Here is a 20,384-nt window from a genome sequence, read left to right on the forward strand (position 1 = left end):
TCTCCCTCTCCCCACAGGTGTCCCTCTGGAGATAAAGGAGGGGGCGGGGCGGGATGTGAGGGGCGTGGAGGGGTAGACGAAGGGCGTGGGAACTCTACCAGACGAAGGGGAGGGAGCAGGAGGTATGAGGGAAGGAATTCCTGTCCCGGGGAAGAGGAATGGACCGTAAAGAAAACGTAACGTCAGCCCCCTACACGCCACCGATGACTTCCTTATTTCTCTTTCTCACATGACGCGGATCGCACCTTCCTAACCGTCTGGGAGTGATGGTGTCGGACGGTGTGTGACACCAACCTCACACACAAACAAAGTCGGAGTCACATACACCTGGTTAAGAGCTACCTAACCGACTCCATCTGCTGCCATACGCGTCTAAATGAAGCCACCAAACTGGTTACTTGTCCTCGACCACTGCCTCGCAAAGGCATCAGTAAACCTAATATAAACTCTCTCTCTCTCTCTCTCTCTCTCTCTCTCTCTCTCTCTCTCTCTCTCTCTCTCTCTCTCTCTCAAACACAAGTTTCGGTATAATCCTTGAGACAAAAATAAGGGCGAGTGTCGTGTCAAGGGATCAGGGAAGTAACCTTGTCACGCACATTAAAGTGGCTTTTTCCCCTTTACCACGGGAGGGAGGACAAGGATCTAATTCTGACCGGGTCGTAATTAAGAGAACGTGTGCAGCACTGAAGTCATCCTCATGACTCACACATTTAGGTACACAAGTCCTCCTGTACATTTATGGCATCGCTACAGTACGGTACCACTGCTGCAGGCAGCAGCTGCCTTTGCAACGCTTCGACTCCGTCCGTCCAAGTCCCCCGTCTGCTGCTCTTCCCCGCCCACATAGGCCGCCAGAGGTCACCCCCGGGGTCTGACACAGAGAACGTCTGACTTCCGCACACCAGAGGATGACTGGAAGGGTTACTGACTTCCCTCCTCGCGAGGAGCTGGAGCCCTCCCTCCTCCTCTAGGTCACAGCCGCGTCAACTGCTGCAGGTGTTGACATGAGAGTTCCCTGGTGATCAAGCTGTGGGGAACTGGCCTCGAACCAGCGACTACAGAGCTGACGAAGGCGAGGGACGTGAACTACCCAGCCACCAGTTCTGAAACCACCTGAAGCTCCATACTTCAATAAGATTACAAAGCAAAGGTGGAGATGGAAGGGGAGGACAGAAAGGCACAGACAGACACACACAAAAATAAAATGGAGAAGGAAGGGAGGTAGACAGACAGGCAGGCAATGGGGACATAATGAGTGAAAAAAGGTGAGCCAGCAAGAGGCGTCCTGGTCATCCACAGCAGCTGGTTAAGAAACTCATTACTGTCCCTCACTCACTCGTCCCACGTGTGTGTGTGTGTGTGTGTGTGTGTGTGTGTGTGTGTGTATGTGTGTGTGTGTGTGTGTGTGTGTGTGTGTGTGTGTGTGTGTTGCATACTAAGCACGTTCGCATGATACACCAACATGTGAGACTCCGGCCATACATCCTGTGAACCGCTTCACATACACCACAACCGAACCTCACTGAGAAACCCCATGATATCTCAACCCAGGCTTCCAGTTGAACCCTCTTTGTCATCCTCGAAACCCAATATACCGCGTCGAACCCCAGTACCCACACGTTCCATAGAACCCATCCGTTCCTCGCACTCACCATACACCCCCATTACACTCACAAAGTCGACTGGATTCCACTCATCCCTGAATCCCACACCCTCTTCTTGAGTTCCTCTACACGCTAGACCCAATACATCCCATAGTAAACTTCTCAAAGTCCTTGACACCATTAGCCCCAGTGGACCCTTCTCATATCCCCATAACCTAAATCCTGTAGTCAAAACCTCCCATCCCCCGAGCCCACACGTCCTGCAGACCCTCAGAACCCAAACTTCCTGTGAAACTTGTGATCTTCAGACCTAAAACCGGATCTTGTTAAGCTTCTCCGTATACCCACAGCCCGCGTCCTCCTAACACGCCACCTCACAACCCTAGAACCCAATCCCCGTGCAGAACCCTCCCCTACGAAAACACGAACGCACTGTTCACGTCCCTCTCTCACAGCCCCGGCTAAGTCCCACACCTCTGGCTGGACCCTGCTTATAGTTGTGCAGTCCAAGAGACTCGGCCTCACCGCCAAACCTAAGGTGTCACTCACGACCTGCGTCCCTCACAACCGCTCAGTGTCTTCATCCTCATCAGGACGACGACCCTCTCTATCCCTGTGTGACCCAGCGCGACTCATCCCTCCTCACACGTCGCCTTCTACCAACACCTCATCTCTCTCCCTCCCATTTTTAACATTACGACATATTCGTCTTCGTCATCTTTACCCAAGTGTGTTGTCGCCCCCTTTTTTTCCCTCCCATGTACGGGCCTTATTCTTCAGAAATTTTCTCACCGACGTTATTCCGACGGGGGAGGAGCCCTTCGGACCGCACCGGCAACTGTAGAAAGAGAAAAAAAAATAAATATTCACAAAGCCCCCTTCTATTATACCCTCCTGCCGACCACCCGCTCCAGCAACAAGTTTCCATAATCACGTCTTGCTCAATGGTGGCGACGTCGAGAATGGTTCCCCTCCCTCCTTCCCTCCCTCCCTCCTGCTGTGGTAGTTCTCAGGGTTTGCCACAGCGGCGCTAGTGGGCCCTCGACAGGCAGAGGAGGAGGAGGGAGCGCCGCCACACTAGGGAGAGGGAGGGAGGGAGGGCCGCTTGTCATTATGCTGACATTCCACCACGCCCTCTACCCCTCCCTCCTTTCATCCCCTCTCTCGTTATCCCATCAAATTATTACGCCTCCTCTATGTTCTTTTCTTCCGTCTTTGTCAGTTATACCTTTTTCTCTTCTTTTTTATCTCTCTTATACCGGCTTTCTTGAGTCTGTGAGCGACGTGGCGGGTGTAAATTGAATTCTATTTTTCTTTCTTTTTTTTTCGTATTTCCTCCCCCACTGAAAGGCCACCAGAGAGAGCGGAGGGAGTTACTCCCTCCATCTTCCAGTAAAGTAAGGGGCTGAGTGTTGAGGAAAACAATAGTACGGAAAATAAAAGCACAATTATTTTCTCACGCAAAGCCTCATCTCTACGTAACGAGTCTTTAGAGGAAAAAAAAACAAAAATTTGGGTATTTCTTTTTTTCTTTTCAGAGGTGAGTAATCTGTCATCCAGTGGTGTTCCCGGACTCCGCCCGCCCGTCCGCGGTAACGTCATCCTTGACGAAGTCTGCGTCAACGTCAGCGGACGGAAAAGGGTATACGACGTCGTAAAGGGAACTTTCCGAAACAAACGAACCCGTCTCACCCAGCTCCTGCGTGGAGCGCAGCCATGAAGCTGCAACAACCCCATAAAAGGGATCCTGGGATAATAATAATAATAATAATAATAATAATAATAATAATAATAATAATAATATATCATTATTATTATTATTATTAATAATAATAACAAAAATTATTATATCATTATTATTATTATTATTATCATTATCATTATTATCATGATTATAATTACTATCATCATTATTATTCATCATTATCATTATCATCATTATTATAATGAAAGCATCCGTTATCCATCAGCGACATTGGAGATTTAACACACACACACACACACACACACACACACATATATATATATATATATATATATATATATATATATATATATATATATATATATATATATATATATATATTGAAGTGCCGATCGTCAGTACAGCATGCATGATAACAATATAAATTACTACATCATACACCAAGTGGTAAATCGCCTTCAAGTCGGACTCCTGTCTTATCAAGACGTATTATGTTGAATCATACCAGTCAGGCTCTGTAATTACCCATGTGTACTGCAATGGGAAGGAGTTCTACACTAGTGTATCATTCAATAGTTTCAGTTTCTGCATGATATATATATATATATATATATATATATATATATATATATATATATATATATATATATATATATATATAATTTATTTATTTATTTTGCTTTGTCGCTGTCTCCCGCGTTAGCGAGGTAGTGCAAGGAAACAGACGAAAGAATGGCCCAACCCGCCCACATACAAATGTATGTACATACACGTCCACACACGCAAATATACTTACCTATGCATCTCAATGTATATATATATATATATATATATATATATATATATATATATATATATATATATATATATATATATATATCATGCTTAATTTCATGTTTTGGCATCTGGTTGTTTAATCTTTGCATCTCCGGGAAAACTATTCACTGCTGGTGTCATGAGAGTAGCTCAAAAAAAAATGAAAAGGTTGGGATCAAATCATCCCTAACTCTTCCCTCTTTCATGGTGAACAGCCTCTTAACTTCTCATCTCCGCTGGGCCTCCTGGTTGACCTTATCCCATCGCCTCTCTCGATGAACTCTACTCTCTCTCTCTCTCTCTCTCTCTCTCTCTCTCTCTCTCTCTCTCTCTCTCTCTCTCTCTCTCTCTCTCTCTCCACGTTGTCAGTCTGTTCTAAAAATCTAAAAGCTTGTGTTCAGGTCATCTCCTTCCTCTCCTCCTCACTCTTCTCTCTAACAAGGTGAACGTGTGTGTGTGTGTGTGTGTGTGTGTGTGTGTGTGTGTGTGTGTGTGTGTGTGTGTGTGTGTGTGTGTTTCCACCAGTGGCTCGGCCCTAATGAATAGTCAACAGGTCAGACGTGCCGCTGCAGTGTTCGTCAACATGCAAACTGGGCTGCAAAGTGAGGGTGGGCCACCGGTTTACAACCTAAATAAAAATGGGTTCCATCGCTCAATTGGAAATAGCTATTCCACCCATGGCGATGCCTCTCTGGCGGGGGAAGGGTGGTGGCGGTGCTATTGCTGTATGTTGTTGGTCTCCAGCGTCTGTTTGTCTGTCTGTCTGGCGTCTATGAACGTCTGTCTGTCTGTCTGTCTGGCGTCTGTGAACGTTGGTCTGTCTGTCGTCTGTGTGTGTGTGTGTGTGTGTGTGTGTGTGTGTGTGTGTGTGTGTGTGAGGGCGTCTGTCTGTAACAGGCTCGTCCTCCTTGTTTACCTCGTCTCACACACACGCAGGACGTCCCAGGAGTCCCGAAGTGCTACGATTTCCTACCAGGGGGCATTATCTATGCAGACAGGCCATCCTTCGGCAATATGACGTGCCCCACGTGAAAAAAAATATGAACTCGTACGACATTCTCTCATCTGTGGACTTCCTTATTTCCCTTCATCTCTTTCCTTCAGGGTGTGGAGGTACGCCAGAACGACTAACCAAGCGTGTAAGGTTACCGGTCCCCATTACACAAGTGGGCAGGAGACCCCTTGGAGGGAAAGGCTTAAAGCTACACTGTGAAGCGTCGTCGTCTGTCTACCGGGAACAAGGCGAGTGAGTGGTGGGAGGGAGTAGTGGGGAGAGGTAAATATGGTGCGACGATGGGGAGAGAGATGAGAGCGGAATGATGGAGGAGGGAGGGGAAGTGACGGAAGAGAGAGAGAGAAGAGGTCGTAGGAAGGTGAGGAGAGGTGAGGAAGGGACGGGAAAAAGAAGAGAGGCAAAGGGAGAGGGATTGGTTGTTCAGGGAAAGGAGGAAGAGTACCGAGAGGGGTGGATGGATGATATGAGACAGGGAGGGGAGAGAAGGAATGGGTAAGTAAGGGGAGAGGGGAAAAAAAAGGTTATAAGAGGAAAGCGAAGAAAGAAAGTAGGCAGGGAAGAGAGATAATGGGTGGATAGGTAAGAGGAAGATATGGTAAGGGAAAGGACTGACAGGTAATGGAAGAGGAAGAGGAGGAGGAGGAGCTGGTAAGGGACATGGAAGGAGGGAGTTTTTTTTTTTTTCCTCACAGCTAATCACACAGCATCAGCTACAGATTCTCCTCTTCATTATTCAACATGATGAAACAAACCACACCAGTCAAACTCAAATGATCAACAGGAACGACTTCCCTTTCAGTCTGAAATGTTAAAACTTACAGTACCTCCACCTCTGTCCAGAGAATCATCTAAACTTAACATTATTTCTCGCTCTGTCCTGAGAATGATCAGAAATAACATTATCTTCGTCCTGAAATTCCCTCCACCACCGGCACCCGTGTGAACGTGCGATAAACAAACTCTTTCGTCAACACGTCATACAATACGTGACGTTTAACTTACATTCTCCCAAAGTGAGCTGAGGCGCATTAACGGTTACGCAAGAGGCCATCCTGACCCTGCTACCGAGGGAAGCGCATCCTTGACACCTGCAGGAGACCCTTAGAAAAAAAATTGGAGGTGGGGGGGTCCTGGGTAATATCAAAGCCCTTACAAAAAAAAAAGAGGGGGGGGGGTTCATGTGGTAATTACAAATAAATAAATAACATGAAGTACCCCGGGGCGGTCACTCAATTTTTCGGTCTATCATAAATTACAAAAATCTAATTAAGGAGGCTTACCCACGCCCTCCCTCCCTACACCATACATGTGGGTGGCGGGGATTGTGATTTATTTCTCCGTGTTCTGCAAAATGAGGCTCACAAGAATCTAAAGATCATTATCTGATTTACGAGTTCGCTGGGTCAAGGGGCCCCCCAAGCCATTGTAATATAAGCGCCGAACCAGAGACTCTCTCTCTCTCTCTCTCTCTCTCTCTCTCTCTCTCTCTCTCTCTCTCTCTCTCTCTCTCTCTCTCTCTCTCTCTCAACGGTCAATGAAATATCACTGGCTACGGTCAGAGAACTTATCTTGACGAACTTACAAAATCATCGACGTATTTTTTTTTTTGTGCCAGTTGAGTGTCGACTGAAGCGCACGACTCGCTAAACGACTCACAATCAAAGTCTTCACAAACAGCCTCTGACGCTACTTACAAAACAACGAGAGCACTTTACTTACAAAAACGACAACAAAGGACACACTCTATACTTACAAAATGACAATCAATCTACTTACGAAATAACACCGGCACTTCAACTACAAAACCACTCTACACTTGACTCGCTACTTAATCACATACACGAGTCGAACAGCACTTTTAACTTACAAAACGACTAAGAACCTACTTACAAAACCTCCACCAGTAAGGAAGACTAGATACACGATGGACAACATGATCTACTTCCTCGTTAGTCCCCCCCCCCCCATACCTACGTCCTACCTCATCCTTCAGCAAAAGGTTTTTGGCTCTTTAAGTCCTCTCTCCCACTCACCCACCCACCAGGAGGCCGCCCCCAACCCCATCCCCCGTCCAATTATACTTCCTGGCCTCATTACTGCTTACTACTACCCCTCCTTCACCCCTCCTCCTCCTCCTCCTCCTCCAAACATTATCATCATCTGGGGACTCATCAATGCGTCATGGATAATTCATTAGCATTTCCCCATTAAGCCCACCTCTTGCAGAAGACGATACACCTGGAGGAACATCTATCTCCCCCTCCCCTCTCTCTCAAAAAAGAAAATTATAATTATGAATCACTTGTACGTTTTCCATGCGATTCTCAGTGACATAAGTAATTGTAGGTTCATTTCTGGACCTGTGGAAGCCGTGACGTCATTCCGATACAACGACTCTCATTTTGAAAATGCGATCAATATTTTACACCCAATGAAACATTTTCAAAATAAGATCAATATTTTACACCCTATGATACATTTTTTTTCTTTTTCGGAAACGACTAAAAATTCAGTTGAAGTCAAAGGCATTTTGATACCCGAGCCTCACAGCCACCAGGATGTGTGTGTGTGTGTGTGTGTGTGTGTGTGTGTGTGTGTGTGTGTGTGTGTGTGTGTGAGTGCGTGTAAATATCATACACAAACGTGTGATTTCAGCTGGAAGTCGCAAGCGTTAAACGCCCGGCCAAGCGCTTGTCGCCAGCCCTACGAGGGGAAAACAATTGTATACTCTGGGGTTGTCAAAGGCACTTGCACTACGCCTGCTTGAGTCTGGTTGGGAGAGACTTACAATCAGGTTGGGCCAGCGCATGTTTCATCCAAGGTTGATCAGGCTTAGCTAGGCTACATGCCTACTAACACCGTAGGATCACGAGCAGCTACGTGACGAACAGACGTAGCGAGGTGAGGAGTAACATTTGTGCTAACAAAGTCTGATCAGGTGTAGTTACGTTTGGATCAACATTTGGTGAGGTCGATCTATGGCATGAATAACATCTGATGGGGTTTAGCTACGTTAGGCTAGATATAGCAAGAAATAACAGCTAGGCTAGATATAGCACGAAATAACGGCTAGGCTAAATATAGCAAGAAATAAGAGCTAGGCTAGATATAGCAAGAAATAAGTCTTGAAATATGTCAGTTCGCCTTTATCTTTACCATATTACTACGAAGATCTCCTGAGTGTTCCAGTTCCCTCACGAATTAGTCGCACATACTGATAACCTTGTTACGGCTAAGCATCATTCTCTCTCTCTCTCTCTCTCTCTCTCTCTCTCTCTCTCTCTCTCTCTCTCTCTCTCTCTCTCTCTCTCTCTCTCTATCTATCTATCTATCTATCTCTCTATCTATCTGTATCTCTCTCTATCTATCTATCTATCTATCTATCTCCTTAACTTTACGTAGGGAAGAACAGACGCGAGGCCATAGGAACAGAGTCACAGTCTTCCTGAGCGACTGGTACATCAATCTCCTTGATGGTCGGAACTCTTACGTACTCCGAAGGGGATCCTCGTCTTCACAGGGGTGCAGCGCCCTGTAATAACCTCGGGCGGGCGATGGTACTTAACACTGACCCCGTGACCTTAACCTGATTCCTTGCTCCCCACCCCCCCACAGACACACACACACACACACACACACACACACACACACCAGAGTAGGTGTAAGACTAACGCATTCCACCGCCCTGAGCGTGTGTTACTGTTGACACCCCCCTCTCTCTCTCTCTCTCTCTAGCCCTCTCCCTCCTGATCCGATCATAATCAACAAATCTCTCTCTCTCTCTCTCTCTCTCTCTCTCTCTCTCTCTCTCTCTCTCTCTCTCTCTCTCTCTCTCTCTCTCTACACACACACACACACACATACACACACAAACAGAAGTTTTCTTATCTTTAAATACGCAACGTTTTCGTAGCTCTCGCTCCCGTCCGCTCGACCGTGCTGTTTGGTGCGTCCACAGCAGTTACCCCCCCCGTCCTTCTCTGTCTCGCTCCTAACATCATCTGTCGCTACTGCGCGGCGCACCCGTTCGAGACAACCACGACCGCAACAGACCAGGACGGGCGTGTGTGTGGGTTTGCAACAGTGGGGTGTCGAATGCGTGCGTCGTATCGACATCATGTGCGTGTGTGGGGAGGGGGAGGTCAACCAGTCAACCAACCCAGCCAGCCTCGTAACCGTACATTCATACCAGTAACGTAATACCACGCCGACACAGTAGTGCCAGAGTCACATATTACCGCATTTATGCCTATATATATATATATATATATATATATATATATATATATATATATATATATATATATATATGCCTGCAGGTCACATATATATTCATTTGTAAAACCACACAGACGTACACGCAAATCATCATACAATACCTGTGGGGAAAACTACTGCGAAATTAATGTTAATTAAGTATGCTCGATAGAAAACGACGGTGCGACCCTAGAGCACGACGGTACGACCCTAGAGCACGACGGTACGACCCTGTAGCACGACGGTACGACCCTAGAGCATGACGGTACGATTCTTCCAAGTGAATGATGCGACCCTTGACCTGACCTGACTCACCTAATAAGTTTGGTTATAGAATCCACGTCATCATACCTAAGGGTCGCACCGTCGTACTCAAGGGTCGCACGGTCGTGCTGGACCAACGGTCGTACCACCGTGCTCAAGGAGGTCGTGCCGTCCTGCTCGTGGGTTCTGGCGTCGTGTTCGAGTCGTTCAAGCCACCGAACAGGTGTGGCGGCTGGGGGTAAAGCCGCGAGAATCCCTCTCGATTGCTGTTGATTGGAGGGAAAGGTTTTGGGAGGTGAGGAAATTAAGGTGGTGTTGGTTGAGGGCTCTCGGGTATGCAGTGAGGAGAAGGAGGAGTGGAAGGAGGAGGAGGAGGAGGAGGAGGAGGAGGAGAATGACAGGAAAAGAGGAGGGGAAAGGAACTGAGGGGGAGGGGGGTGGGTGGCAGTGAGTCCAGCGGTTCAAATTAGGTGTGTTCTACTTTATTCATAAGTACTGCTGGATGGGTGAGAGTGGCTGTTTGGGCTTTAGGCCTATCAACAACCAAGGTTATATCTTTTTTTTTTTTTTTTTGGAGGGGGGGGTGGGACGCCGCCGACGTCAACGTAGGGCTACAACTAAAAACCGGAAAATCTTTTTTTTCAACGCCTTCTCCAGGCGCTGGGGAGAATTCCAAGACCACATCATACACTCTCACTCCACGTGGCCACTGTGCGCGAGCATCAACCCCTCATATCAACTCAGAGCAACATTGAATTACATAAAGGTGAACCATCCTGGTGCATCACGCCACCTCCTACCTGTTCGTAATGACTTGATTATAAACACCTCAGAAATGACACACCACAAATAACACCTCAACTCCGCCCAATCATTAACGTAATTAGTTTCTTCAATGGATGACATTCTTTCGTGATTAAAAAGTGGAAGTGATGTTGTGATAAGACGAGTCTTCTAAATGGATCAGCAACAACCCCAATCCTGTATATGTACCACAGAGGCTCCGAGGACTATGCATTAGACGCGTAAGATTGTTTCAAAGATCTGCTTGAAGTGAAGAAGACTCTCTCTCTCTCTCTCTCTCTCTCTCTCTCTCTCTCTCTCTCTCTCTCTCTCGGGAGACGGGTATCACAGCTTCCTCAACTTGTCACGTGGTGTACATTTCAGTCAGTCCGGTTTCGCCACAACCCGCCCACGAAATTCCCTGACCTTTCTCTCATAGACTTCTGTGACTTTCTTTCTTTTTTCTTTTTGTTCAATCTGCATGAACTTTACACCATTGTACGAACTCCTGCTGGTGTGGCAACCCTGTGAGGGCAGCCCATTCACGGCCTGACCCCTCCATTAACCGAACTGTCCAAGATATCCATGTTACGTATACTTTTACACACATACATATTGATATGTACATGTGTGTATATGTACGTGTATGGGCGTATATATATATATATATATATATATATATATATATATATATATATATATATATATATATATATATATATATATATATATATATAATTTCCAGGTCACTCATACTACCATGCGTGTGGTGTTGTGTTGCCAGCCACCGCCATCTACACTGACAGCAGCAGCAGCAGCCTCCCTCCTCCCAGTGGTACATTTAAGCTTCGTTGTTCCAGCCCACCATCATCGTCATCACACGCTGCTACAAGTCAATATCGTTCAATGAAGCTCGTTCCGCCCAATTTACCTAATGCGAATTCCATCTCTTAATCACCCCCCGGGGGGGAGGGGGAGGTGGGGGGGTAAAAACACTGAACCCTCTCACCTACGAAAGTGGAATTAGTCCAACCACTACAACAACAGCAAAAAAAAAAATTAGAAGGTATTACCGCTTACGGCAGAGGTCCCAATCACCGGCAACGGTGCGACAAAAGCGTGTGAAACGGATGATTCATTAAAAAATTGCTCCCTCGGCTGTGTGGCTAGGCATGAGGCCGGGGCCCTTCCCTCCACGGGGTAAAATATGATGCAGGTTCGACCAATCGTGGGGCAAGTCTCGCCACACCTCACCGGCAAATTACAACGGGGGGGCACAACTTACTATAGCTCTTATCATTCATGTAAATTCGCAGTGGGGGGGGGAAAAAAAAAGAAAAGAAAAAAAAGCCAGTATGCACTTAGTCAAAAGCTCTCTCTCTCTCTCTCTCTCTCTCTCTCTCTCTCTCTCTCTCTCTCTCTCTCTCTCTCTCTCTCTCTCTCTCGCGACACGCAGAGACAAAGGACGCTGGAACGGCGTCGACCCGGTGCGTGCAGGAATATTCTAGGTGTGTGTGTGTGTGTGTGTGTGTGTGTGTGTGTGTGTGTACCAGGCTTTTCTCTGTCCGATAAATCTATCGTACGTTCGGCATGCGCTACTGCTTCATCCTACATTTACCCGCTTCATTACATAACTGCACTTGACGTGTACCAGTCACCACACACCGCTTTAGAATACATATTTCATGGGTAAAGGCACAGCTTCACGATACATATTCACAGGCACCTTTTCAGCCTCGAGTATCCACGACATTCACAAGTCTGTGCAAACAGACGAGAAATACCTAACAACAGATAACACCACAGGCTATATAGACGGCGAGGGTGTCTACAAATGAGGGTGTTTATGATCTTAAAATTTACCCTTAACACCTGACGAAGGTGTTAAAGAGTGAGTTTTTTTCCGGCTGGACGGACGGACGAACGTAGCTCGAAGCTAACGTCCTTAAATGACCCCAGCCAGGCACCTCATAGGCCTCAACCCTAACCAAACAACCATTAACGGGCCTTCCCGTGTATTCTGTGGGGTTGTTTACCGCCGCTACAACCAGGCTATTGCAATCCTTGATCCCCCCTTTTTCTACTACATGCATCAGCCGTACCACTATGGAGGGTGTCACAAGTCTAACCATTTTCTCTGACATGATTTTAATTACCTTGCGTCTCAACGCCTCTGATGCTGGAGCAAAAATAGACACACTAAACTTGAAAAGGCCTGGACTCGCGTGGTATATCCATAAACCGGCATCTTCCACCCTCTCGCGCGACAATTTAGAAATCCCTGGCCAGTTAACGCGTCGATTTATCTCCATCAGACAACAAGTGTGATGGAGACAGGGGCCTATAACAACGAGACACTAACAACAGGTGAGCGAAAACAAAACGTAATAACGAGACACTAACAACAGGTGAACGAAAACAAAACGTTAATCAACGTATCACACCTAAAAAATCACGCCGGGTGGCTGTCGTGAGAACTTGCGATGCCTGAAGGGGGAAAAAAAAATATCAGGCCAAAAGCCTCCTAAAAACAAAAAATATCAGTATTAAGTATGTATCCTTCCTGTATAGGATCTACCCTCAGAGTGTCGAGGACTTCAAACCCTACAGCGATGACGGCTTCACATCTTACACCACCACACAGATGCCGAGAACCGTCTGAACACGTGAGAAAGAACCCAACCCTCTCACAGAGTCCTACAAATATATTACATACGACCTCCTCCCCTCCTGTTCAAGGTAGTTCCTCCCTTGCAAAGAATCCATTGCTCTGCGACTATTTCTCTCCTTTGTATCTAGCGTTTTATACACTGTATCTCCATAGATAGATGGCTTGGTGAGGTGAGGTTGAGGTGACGTAAAAGCAGTTTAAGACCGCGCGACCATTGGCTGCGATATGTGTGTGTGTGTGTGTGTGTGTGTGTGTGTGTGTGTGTGAGCTATCACAAGACCTGCATGTATCTGCTCCACCCAATGGAATTCGGGAGGTCAGAGTTGATAAAATGACAGGAGAGGCGGGAGATCTTCGTAAGTACGAGAATAACGAGACTTTCATTACGATAAACATTACTTCGGAAAGCGAGGGAGAAATGAAAAACAAAAAAAAGAACTCGAGAGAGAGAGAGAGAGAGAGAGAGAGAGAGAGAGAGAGAGAGAGAGAGAGAGAGAGAGAGAGAGAGAGAGAGAGAGAGAATGATGGTGGATGTTAAAAGGTTTTATCTTGTTATGTGCGTAAAGAAGACTCTTGTTTCTGCATTTATGATGCAGAGACTTTCCACATAATTCTGGTGGTCTGAGGTTAGTCTACCTTTAAACGCCGGCTGCATAGCAGGGGAAGATTTCACGTTTCGGGAGGGGAGGTGAGAGGAGGGAAGTCCGAGGAATTCTTTTACGTTTTCATAAGGAACCGAGCTAAACCTTTCCCCTATATTTCATAGAACTTCATTATGGAGAGATACGGTACGCACGCGTACAAACACCTCAAAAAAAAATTAGTTTGCTTACGGGTCAGAGAAATTCTTCTTAAACGACAATGTTTTCTTCTTTTGATAAAGAATAAACAGACCTAGACATATGGGTAATACACAGTGATCAACGTATGAGTTGATGAGCATTAGCCTGTGAATAATAAATGATGTATAATAATGTGCTAAACACACATGAATGAAGATATGTGATTAATAACCCTAGCGGTTGAGATATCTAAGGCCCCAAACCAACAACCATCCAGCAACACACAGACCACTTGCGTCCTTACCTGGCTGTCTTGAGGAAGTGGAATGGATCAGAAACATCAGCGTGGCAGGAGAAGTACCGTGGGAGCAACAAGACCTTAAACATTATGTGCAACTCAACTGGCTCAAACAATGTCGTTATTAGTCCACGAATGACGGTTTCTGCTCCTTCCTTAAGTCGCAAGTTTATATGTATTTCTATTTCAAGTCGTCTGTTTGCTTCTGTACTCTTACTACATCAGTCCCCTGTGCCAGATCTTTCCCACTTCACTAACAGCCTAGAAAGGAGCCAACTGTCTGCTGCTGTTTGAATTCCTTTGTATATCTTTATCTTTGTACGTCTACTAAGGTGCAGCAAGAGTACTAAAAGAAGTTTCAGCATGAAAAGAAAGCTCGCACTTAATATACAGCAGCAGAAAAGCTTATGTATATATTTCTTTATTTATAAAAAATGATACAAACAATCTCTTGCCACAACCTGTAGTAAAACACCCACCTGTGAAAGCTCTGTAGTTCCCGCATGTGTGTGTGACCTCCAGCGCCTCTTCCCCTGGTGAATTACCTGTGAAGAAAAAGAAAAAGAAATTACTGACTGACCAAACGCATCCCGCTGACCACAAAATGATCCTGGTTGGTAAAATTTACGTGGCAGTAACTTCGTTAAGTGAGAAATTCATATTCTTTTTTGAGACCCGCAAAGCAGGTTCATTTAGCAACATATTCAACGAAGATTGTCACTGATGATGATGGACTGCTACGCGGGAATGTTTTAAAACAAAAATGACCACTTTTCGTCAAAATGCCGTTTACGTAAAAAAATTCTTGCTTTCTTGGTAGGTTTCCCTTCATTTTTGTACATCACTTATTTCTCTATTGTTCAAAAGATATAGTCATTCGTCACGCACCCAGATAAAACATAAGTATAATATTTCTAAAATTAACAAAAAAAAAAGTAAGCGTACTGACTACAATAACGGTACATTAACATTCCCGACGTCATTCTTAGAGTAATAGTTCTAAGTGGCTCAGAATGATGGGAGAGGCTTCGGGTAACCAGAGGAGGATCATTCACACTATGGTGAATCGTTAGCCAGTTACATGGCTCTTACATAGGCCTATCCACAGCCGGGATCAAGAAGGGCGTGAACACCACTTCATAACCACCTATCGCAAACCATGAACGCCTTCGTCCACTGCTCGTGATGATGTTAACTAGCTATTACCACTACATGCACGGTCCATGCACACATTTAAGTTCGTCCATTTTCTGTTCGTCTTCCATAACACTGTGGGTTAACTTAGCATCTTTGGGTGACAACCTCTTCCTTACAAACCAAGGTAATCAAAGTATCATTCCACCTTTTTAATCGCTTCTCTAAGAATATAATGACATCATCTAAACACCCTGAATATGCCATCCAGCTGGGTGTAGCCTGACACAACAGGCCATCAAACATAATACGCCACACCATTTGTTGATTGCCCAGTATAGTGCACGACCTTTAAACGAATTTCACTCTTCATACCGAAAGCTGCAACTCACCGTTAGGGAACGACGTCGCTATCAAAACGCCAGGGTAATACGAATCACCAGTGAACCTGAGAGGCACTGAAAAGTTCACAATTTCGGCACAGAACAAAAAATAATCTACAGCGAAAAGCGCGTGTGACAACACGTCCATGTTTGCCCAGCGTATAAAAGGCGACAGTTGACGATTTCCTGCCGAAATCGTTAAAATGTTGATTTGAATCATAAGTTTTTGTTGTCTATTACTATACAAATAAACTTAATTATTCTATAATCTCTAAATAGTTTAAACAATAATCAAAAGACCAGGTAAAGGAAAGGACCGCGTAAATGTTCATGTGTAAAAATAACTTCGGGTTCAGCAACGGTGACGTCACGTCAAACTCTATAATCGCATAACATGTCATCCTCATTCTCGAACTGTTCGAGGAAATTTCAGATTCTCAAGAGTGAAATCTTCCCACGAAACCAAGTTACACATGAACACAGATTGTATATCATATAAATCAAATGCTATGCAAGTCTCATGCAGTTAATTTCATGAATAGTCCTGACCTGTTCCACATCATAACAAGGGGAAGAGCTATTCGACTGTGATTGTTTTGCAAATACTACGAGTTAAGCTTTCGCAAAGAAAAAATACAAAATAGATTTTTCTTTCTTTATAATACACGATCGGGTTTGTTGAGTATGACCTGAAAAATCGGGGGGGGAAAAAATCTGAGTGAATCTGGTCAGTTTCTACGTATGTTTACTCAAAGGCTCTCCCTCCCTCCCACGAGAAGTGGTTGAACTAGTGTTGCAGTACTCCGCCCTGTACTTTTAACAACCCGCAATCATTTAAACGCTCATTTACACGCGGGGTCCCCCGTCCACACACACACACACACACACACACACACACACACACATATATATATATATATATATATATATATATATATATATATATATATATATATATATATATATATATATATATATATTACAATAATTCACAGTTGTGCACGTGATCTAGTATTTGTTGATAACCACGTGGAATGTGAAACACGAGGCTGCGCTCTTTCCAGTAGCAGGGAAATGTTGGACTCCTCTGTAGTGACAAGTTCTTCGCTGAGACTGTGCTTTCCACCGATTTCATAACATATAATCTCCAGCATGTAACAAGGAACCTTATATTGATTATATAAGCAGACGCACAGAGCACGATGATATATCAAGTATATTTACCGTGTTGATTGGTGGGATCATCATACACGTCAGATAATACGGAACTGCCGAGAGGAGTTTTAAGAAGTGGGGGGGAGAATGTATAGAAAATGGGCTTCGAATCAGTGAAATTCTATGCTTCCCATCTTTTTCCTCCTGACACACACACACTCTCTCTCTCTCTCTCTCTCTCTCTCTCTCTCTCTCTCTCTCTAGCACTACCTCCTCTAGTGTCAGTTCTTGGACCTAACCCACTGGAGCTCCAGGCCAAGCGGACGACCCCCCCCCCCCTTCTCCCCACACTCCCCTCCCTAGGCCAACGCGTGCCCCAGGCCTGGGAGATGGGAAGGGTGGGGAGGGGGAGAAGGAGGGGACACAACAAACACGGGGAAGAGTTGGCTTGGTTATTCAGCTGACCAGGTCACACGTACCCCGGGAACCCGGCTGTCTCTCTCTCTCTCTCTCTCTCTCTCTCTCTCTCTCTCTCTCTCTCTCTCTCTCTCTCTCTCTCTCTCTCTCTCTTCTCTTTTCTTCTCTTATCTCCAACACTTCCCGCAAAACAGGTTCTCTTCCATCTACCCACCAACAGATGTGTCTCTCCCACTAACCTTTTCCCTACACTTCCTCCACACCAAAACCCTCCCCCCCACCCAATACTTTCCCTAGGACAACCCTACCTCCCTCCTTCCTCCCCTCCCTGCCACCAACCAGTTCCTGTGAGCCCCCTCCTCCCTCCCCAACCACTCGCCCAATCAACACCGAAACTCAATAAACACAGTGTTGATTTTACGGAGGGCAATAAATCTAGGGTTTTTCTTTTTTTTTGTCGGATGCAGAGAGAGAGAGAGAGAGAGAGAGAGAGAGAGAGAGAGAGAGAGAGAGAGAGAGAGAGAGAGAGAGAGAGAGAGCCTATCTACGAGTACCTACGACGAGATTTTCCACACACACACACAAAAAAAAAAAAAAAAGAAATCGACGTAGCGTCCTGAGTTCATCTGGACTTTGTTTTCGTCCATCCGCCTTAGGCTTCTGTTAAATGCGAGTGTGTTTAGATCTGGCAGGTCTCATGTCTCGCTGTAAGAATCCTGATCATCACTCCGCTCATTACATAACCAGGCAACGTCGTTTTAACACTTGTCATCTCCGCATTCTAGCTCTTCATTTGTCATTACCACGTAAGTTCTTCACTCGCTCTTCTCTGTTTACTCTTTAGTCTGTTGGCTCTCTATAAGGTCTACCCTTTACGTCACATATCTTCCCACGACTCAGCCCTTCGAATTTCCCATCGCAGAATCCCAACACATTCTCCTCTCGCATCTGCGTACCGTGTTTAGCAGTATTCTTGCACTTCTTATCCGTCTTCTTCCACGTTTATCCTCCTCCTCCTCTTGCGTCGGCAGCGGCGCATCACATGACACTTTCGTTTACATGTTGTGTCTGTGTCAGACACTATGAGGCGTACTCATCAATACGTGATATATGGAAGTACATTTTACATTTTCTTGTCCTCTGGTCTCCCGTGTACAAGAGCCGCGAGTTGATGAACACCGCTGTTCTATAAACAGACTCACAGTCCAGTTACCACTGAGGCGAGTTAGATACAACGACGTATAATCCGTATCTAAGGAATGAAATAATGCTCTCCATTTCCTCTTAAAGCAGACTTAGATTTTTTTTGCTCCTGACAAGGTTTTTTTTTTTGGTCTATAACTGAAGTCAATATAATAACTGTCATTATGGAGTTATGGACATAAATAATCGCCCCATTATTGCTCCCTCTGTCTCATACCTGCGACTGGCCTAATTTATACCTGTCTGGCACGTGACTGGCTAACTGTGGCTGACCTGAGTTACACCTGGCTCGCACGTAACTACCCAACAGACCGCTAATGTGCATAATACGTAACGTGTTATCGCGCAGGGCAAATTTAGTCTGCCCTAACATTATCAACAGACGTGTATCAACTATACGAGAAATGCCATCTCCCAGATATTTATCAACTCCTTGACCACGACGGTACGACCGTCGAGCACGACTATACGATCCTTGAATTCGAGGGTAACTACCTTTGAGCAGGACGGTACACCGACCCTTGAGTATGATAGCCTGACCCTTACTAAGGGCTTTGTCCTTTGTCTGGTCAAACGCCAGGCGTTTCATACCCAAGGGTCGTTGTACCGTCGTGCTCAAGGGTCGTTGTACCGTCGTGCTCAAGGGTCGTTGTACCATCGTGCTCAAGGGTCGTTGTACCGTCGTGCTCAAGGGTCGCGGTACCGTCGTGCTCAAGAGTCCAGACTAAGGACGAAGGGTAGGCGTCGCTGCAGTAGTGGAGGCGGCCCCTCGAAGTTTGCCGTCAGTATTCCTCGTTGTAACAAAGGCTTGGGTTCGACCCACCAAGCCCCTTGGTCCCCCCCTGCTCACCAAGCCCGGCCCGTTCGTTCCCCCTCTCTGACTCGTGCATGTTAAGACGCCACAGACGAACGGCTTTAGCAGTTGGCAGCTAGCAACTCAAAACCCGAGCCTCTCATAATCCTATAACCTCCCGAACTCATGGCGTATCAACGTACAATTTCCACCTCCCCCGGGGGCAGCAACGCTATCGCGATAAACCAACAAGTGGAATCCCTTCTCCTTCTTCTTCTTCTTCTTCTCCTTCTTCTTCTTCTTCTTCTTCTTCTTCTTCATAACGACCGCTCGTACCTCACGGGCGAAAATGACACTCTCGCGAAGCTTTATTAAGATGATGTTTGTCATTACAACCCTCAGACGCCCCGACTTACGACCCCCGACCCCTCCCTCGCGAGGGAATATGGACTCCTTGACTGCTAACGACTGGATGATAAACCTAATGGCCTCCGTACAGGCAACTGAACGATGCGGTACCTGCCATGAGTCACGGCCAGTCGCTCGACGGACTGGTCGACCGATACTCCCGCCTCATGGCACACCATTACCCAGCCACAGCCGGGGAGTTCTCAGACGCTACAGTACGGGAGACCAAGGACTACCCATCTGCAGGTTTTGTTACTATCCTTACGTATGCCATTGTTCGCGTCCTCAACAACTTAGGGAGTTGAATACCACTATCTGTTGGCTCTACCGTCATTTGTCTCTTATGTTCTCAACAAACTAGTGATCACTAGTTCGTATTTCCGAGTCTTTTTCTCTATGTGCTCAACTAGCTAGTGATTTAGTTAATATCTAGAATCCCTAAGTTCTCAAACAGCTCGGGATTTAGTTCAAATTTACCATCCTCTGTCATCATGTTCTAAAACAGCTAGGGAGGAACAACCCGGGTCTGAGGAGGCCACCAGGTCACAAGGGAGGAACAACCCGCCAGCCACCTCCAGCCCACACCAAGGCGATGAAATGGTCGTTGCGCCACCCGGAGACGTGTGATTCAGAACGGTAGGGATTGTGTCTTTGCCTCGCCTTCCCTTCTCATGAGCGGACATCAGAATTATCTCT

General features: G+C 45.9%; 1 protein-coding gene across 1 annotated transcript in view; it reads right to left on the reverse strand.

Moving 5' to 3' along the window:
• Positions 1–967: 967 nt before the first annotated feature.
• The window catches only part of LOC139760948 (uncharacterized), a 225,301-nt gene continuing 205,884 nt past the window's right edge, over positions 968–20,384 (reverse strand). The window contains exons 3-6 of the mRNA XM_071684734.1: positions 14,675–14,740; positions 14,202–14,275; positions 2,329–2,442; positions 968–1,103 (exon numbers count right to left, since the gene is read on the reverse strand). Of these exons, the coding sequence (XP_071540835.1) occupies positions 968–1,103; positions 2,329–2,442; positions 14,202–14,275; positions 14,675–14,740 (390 nt within the window). The remainder of the gene's footprint in view (positions 1,104–2,328; positions 2,443–14,201; positions 14,276–14,674; positions 14,741–20,384) is intronic.

Source organism: Panulirus ornatus, chromosome 38 (assembly GCF_036320965.1).
Source record: "Panulirus ornatus isolate Po-2019 chromosome 38, ASM3632096v1, whole genome shotgun sequence".
Lineage (NCBI taxonomy): Eukaryota > Metazoa > Arthropoda > Malacostraca > Decapoda > Palinuridae > Panulirus > Panulirus ornatus.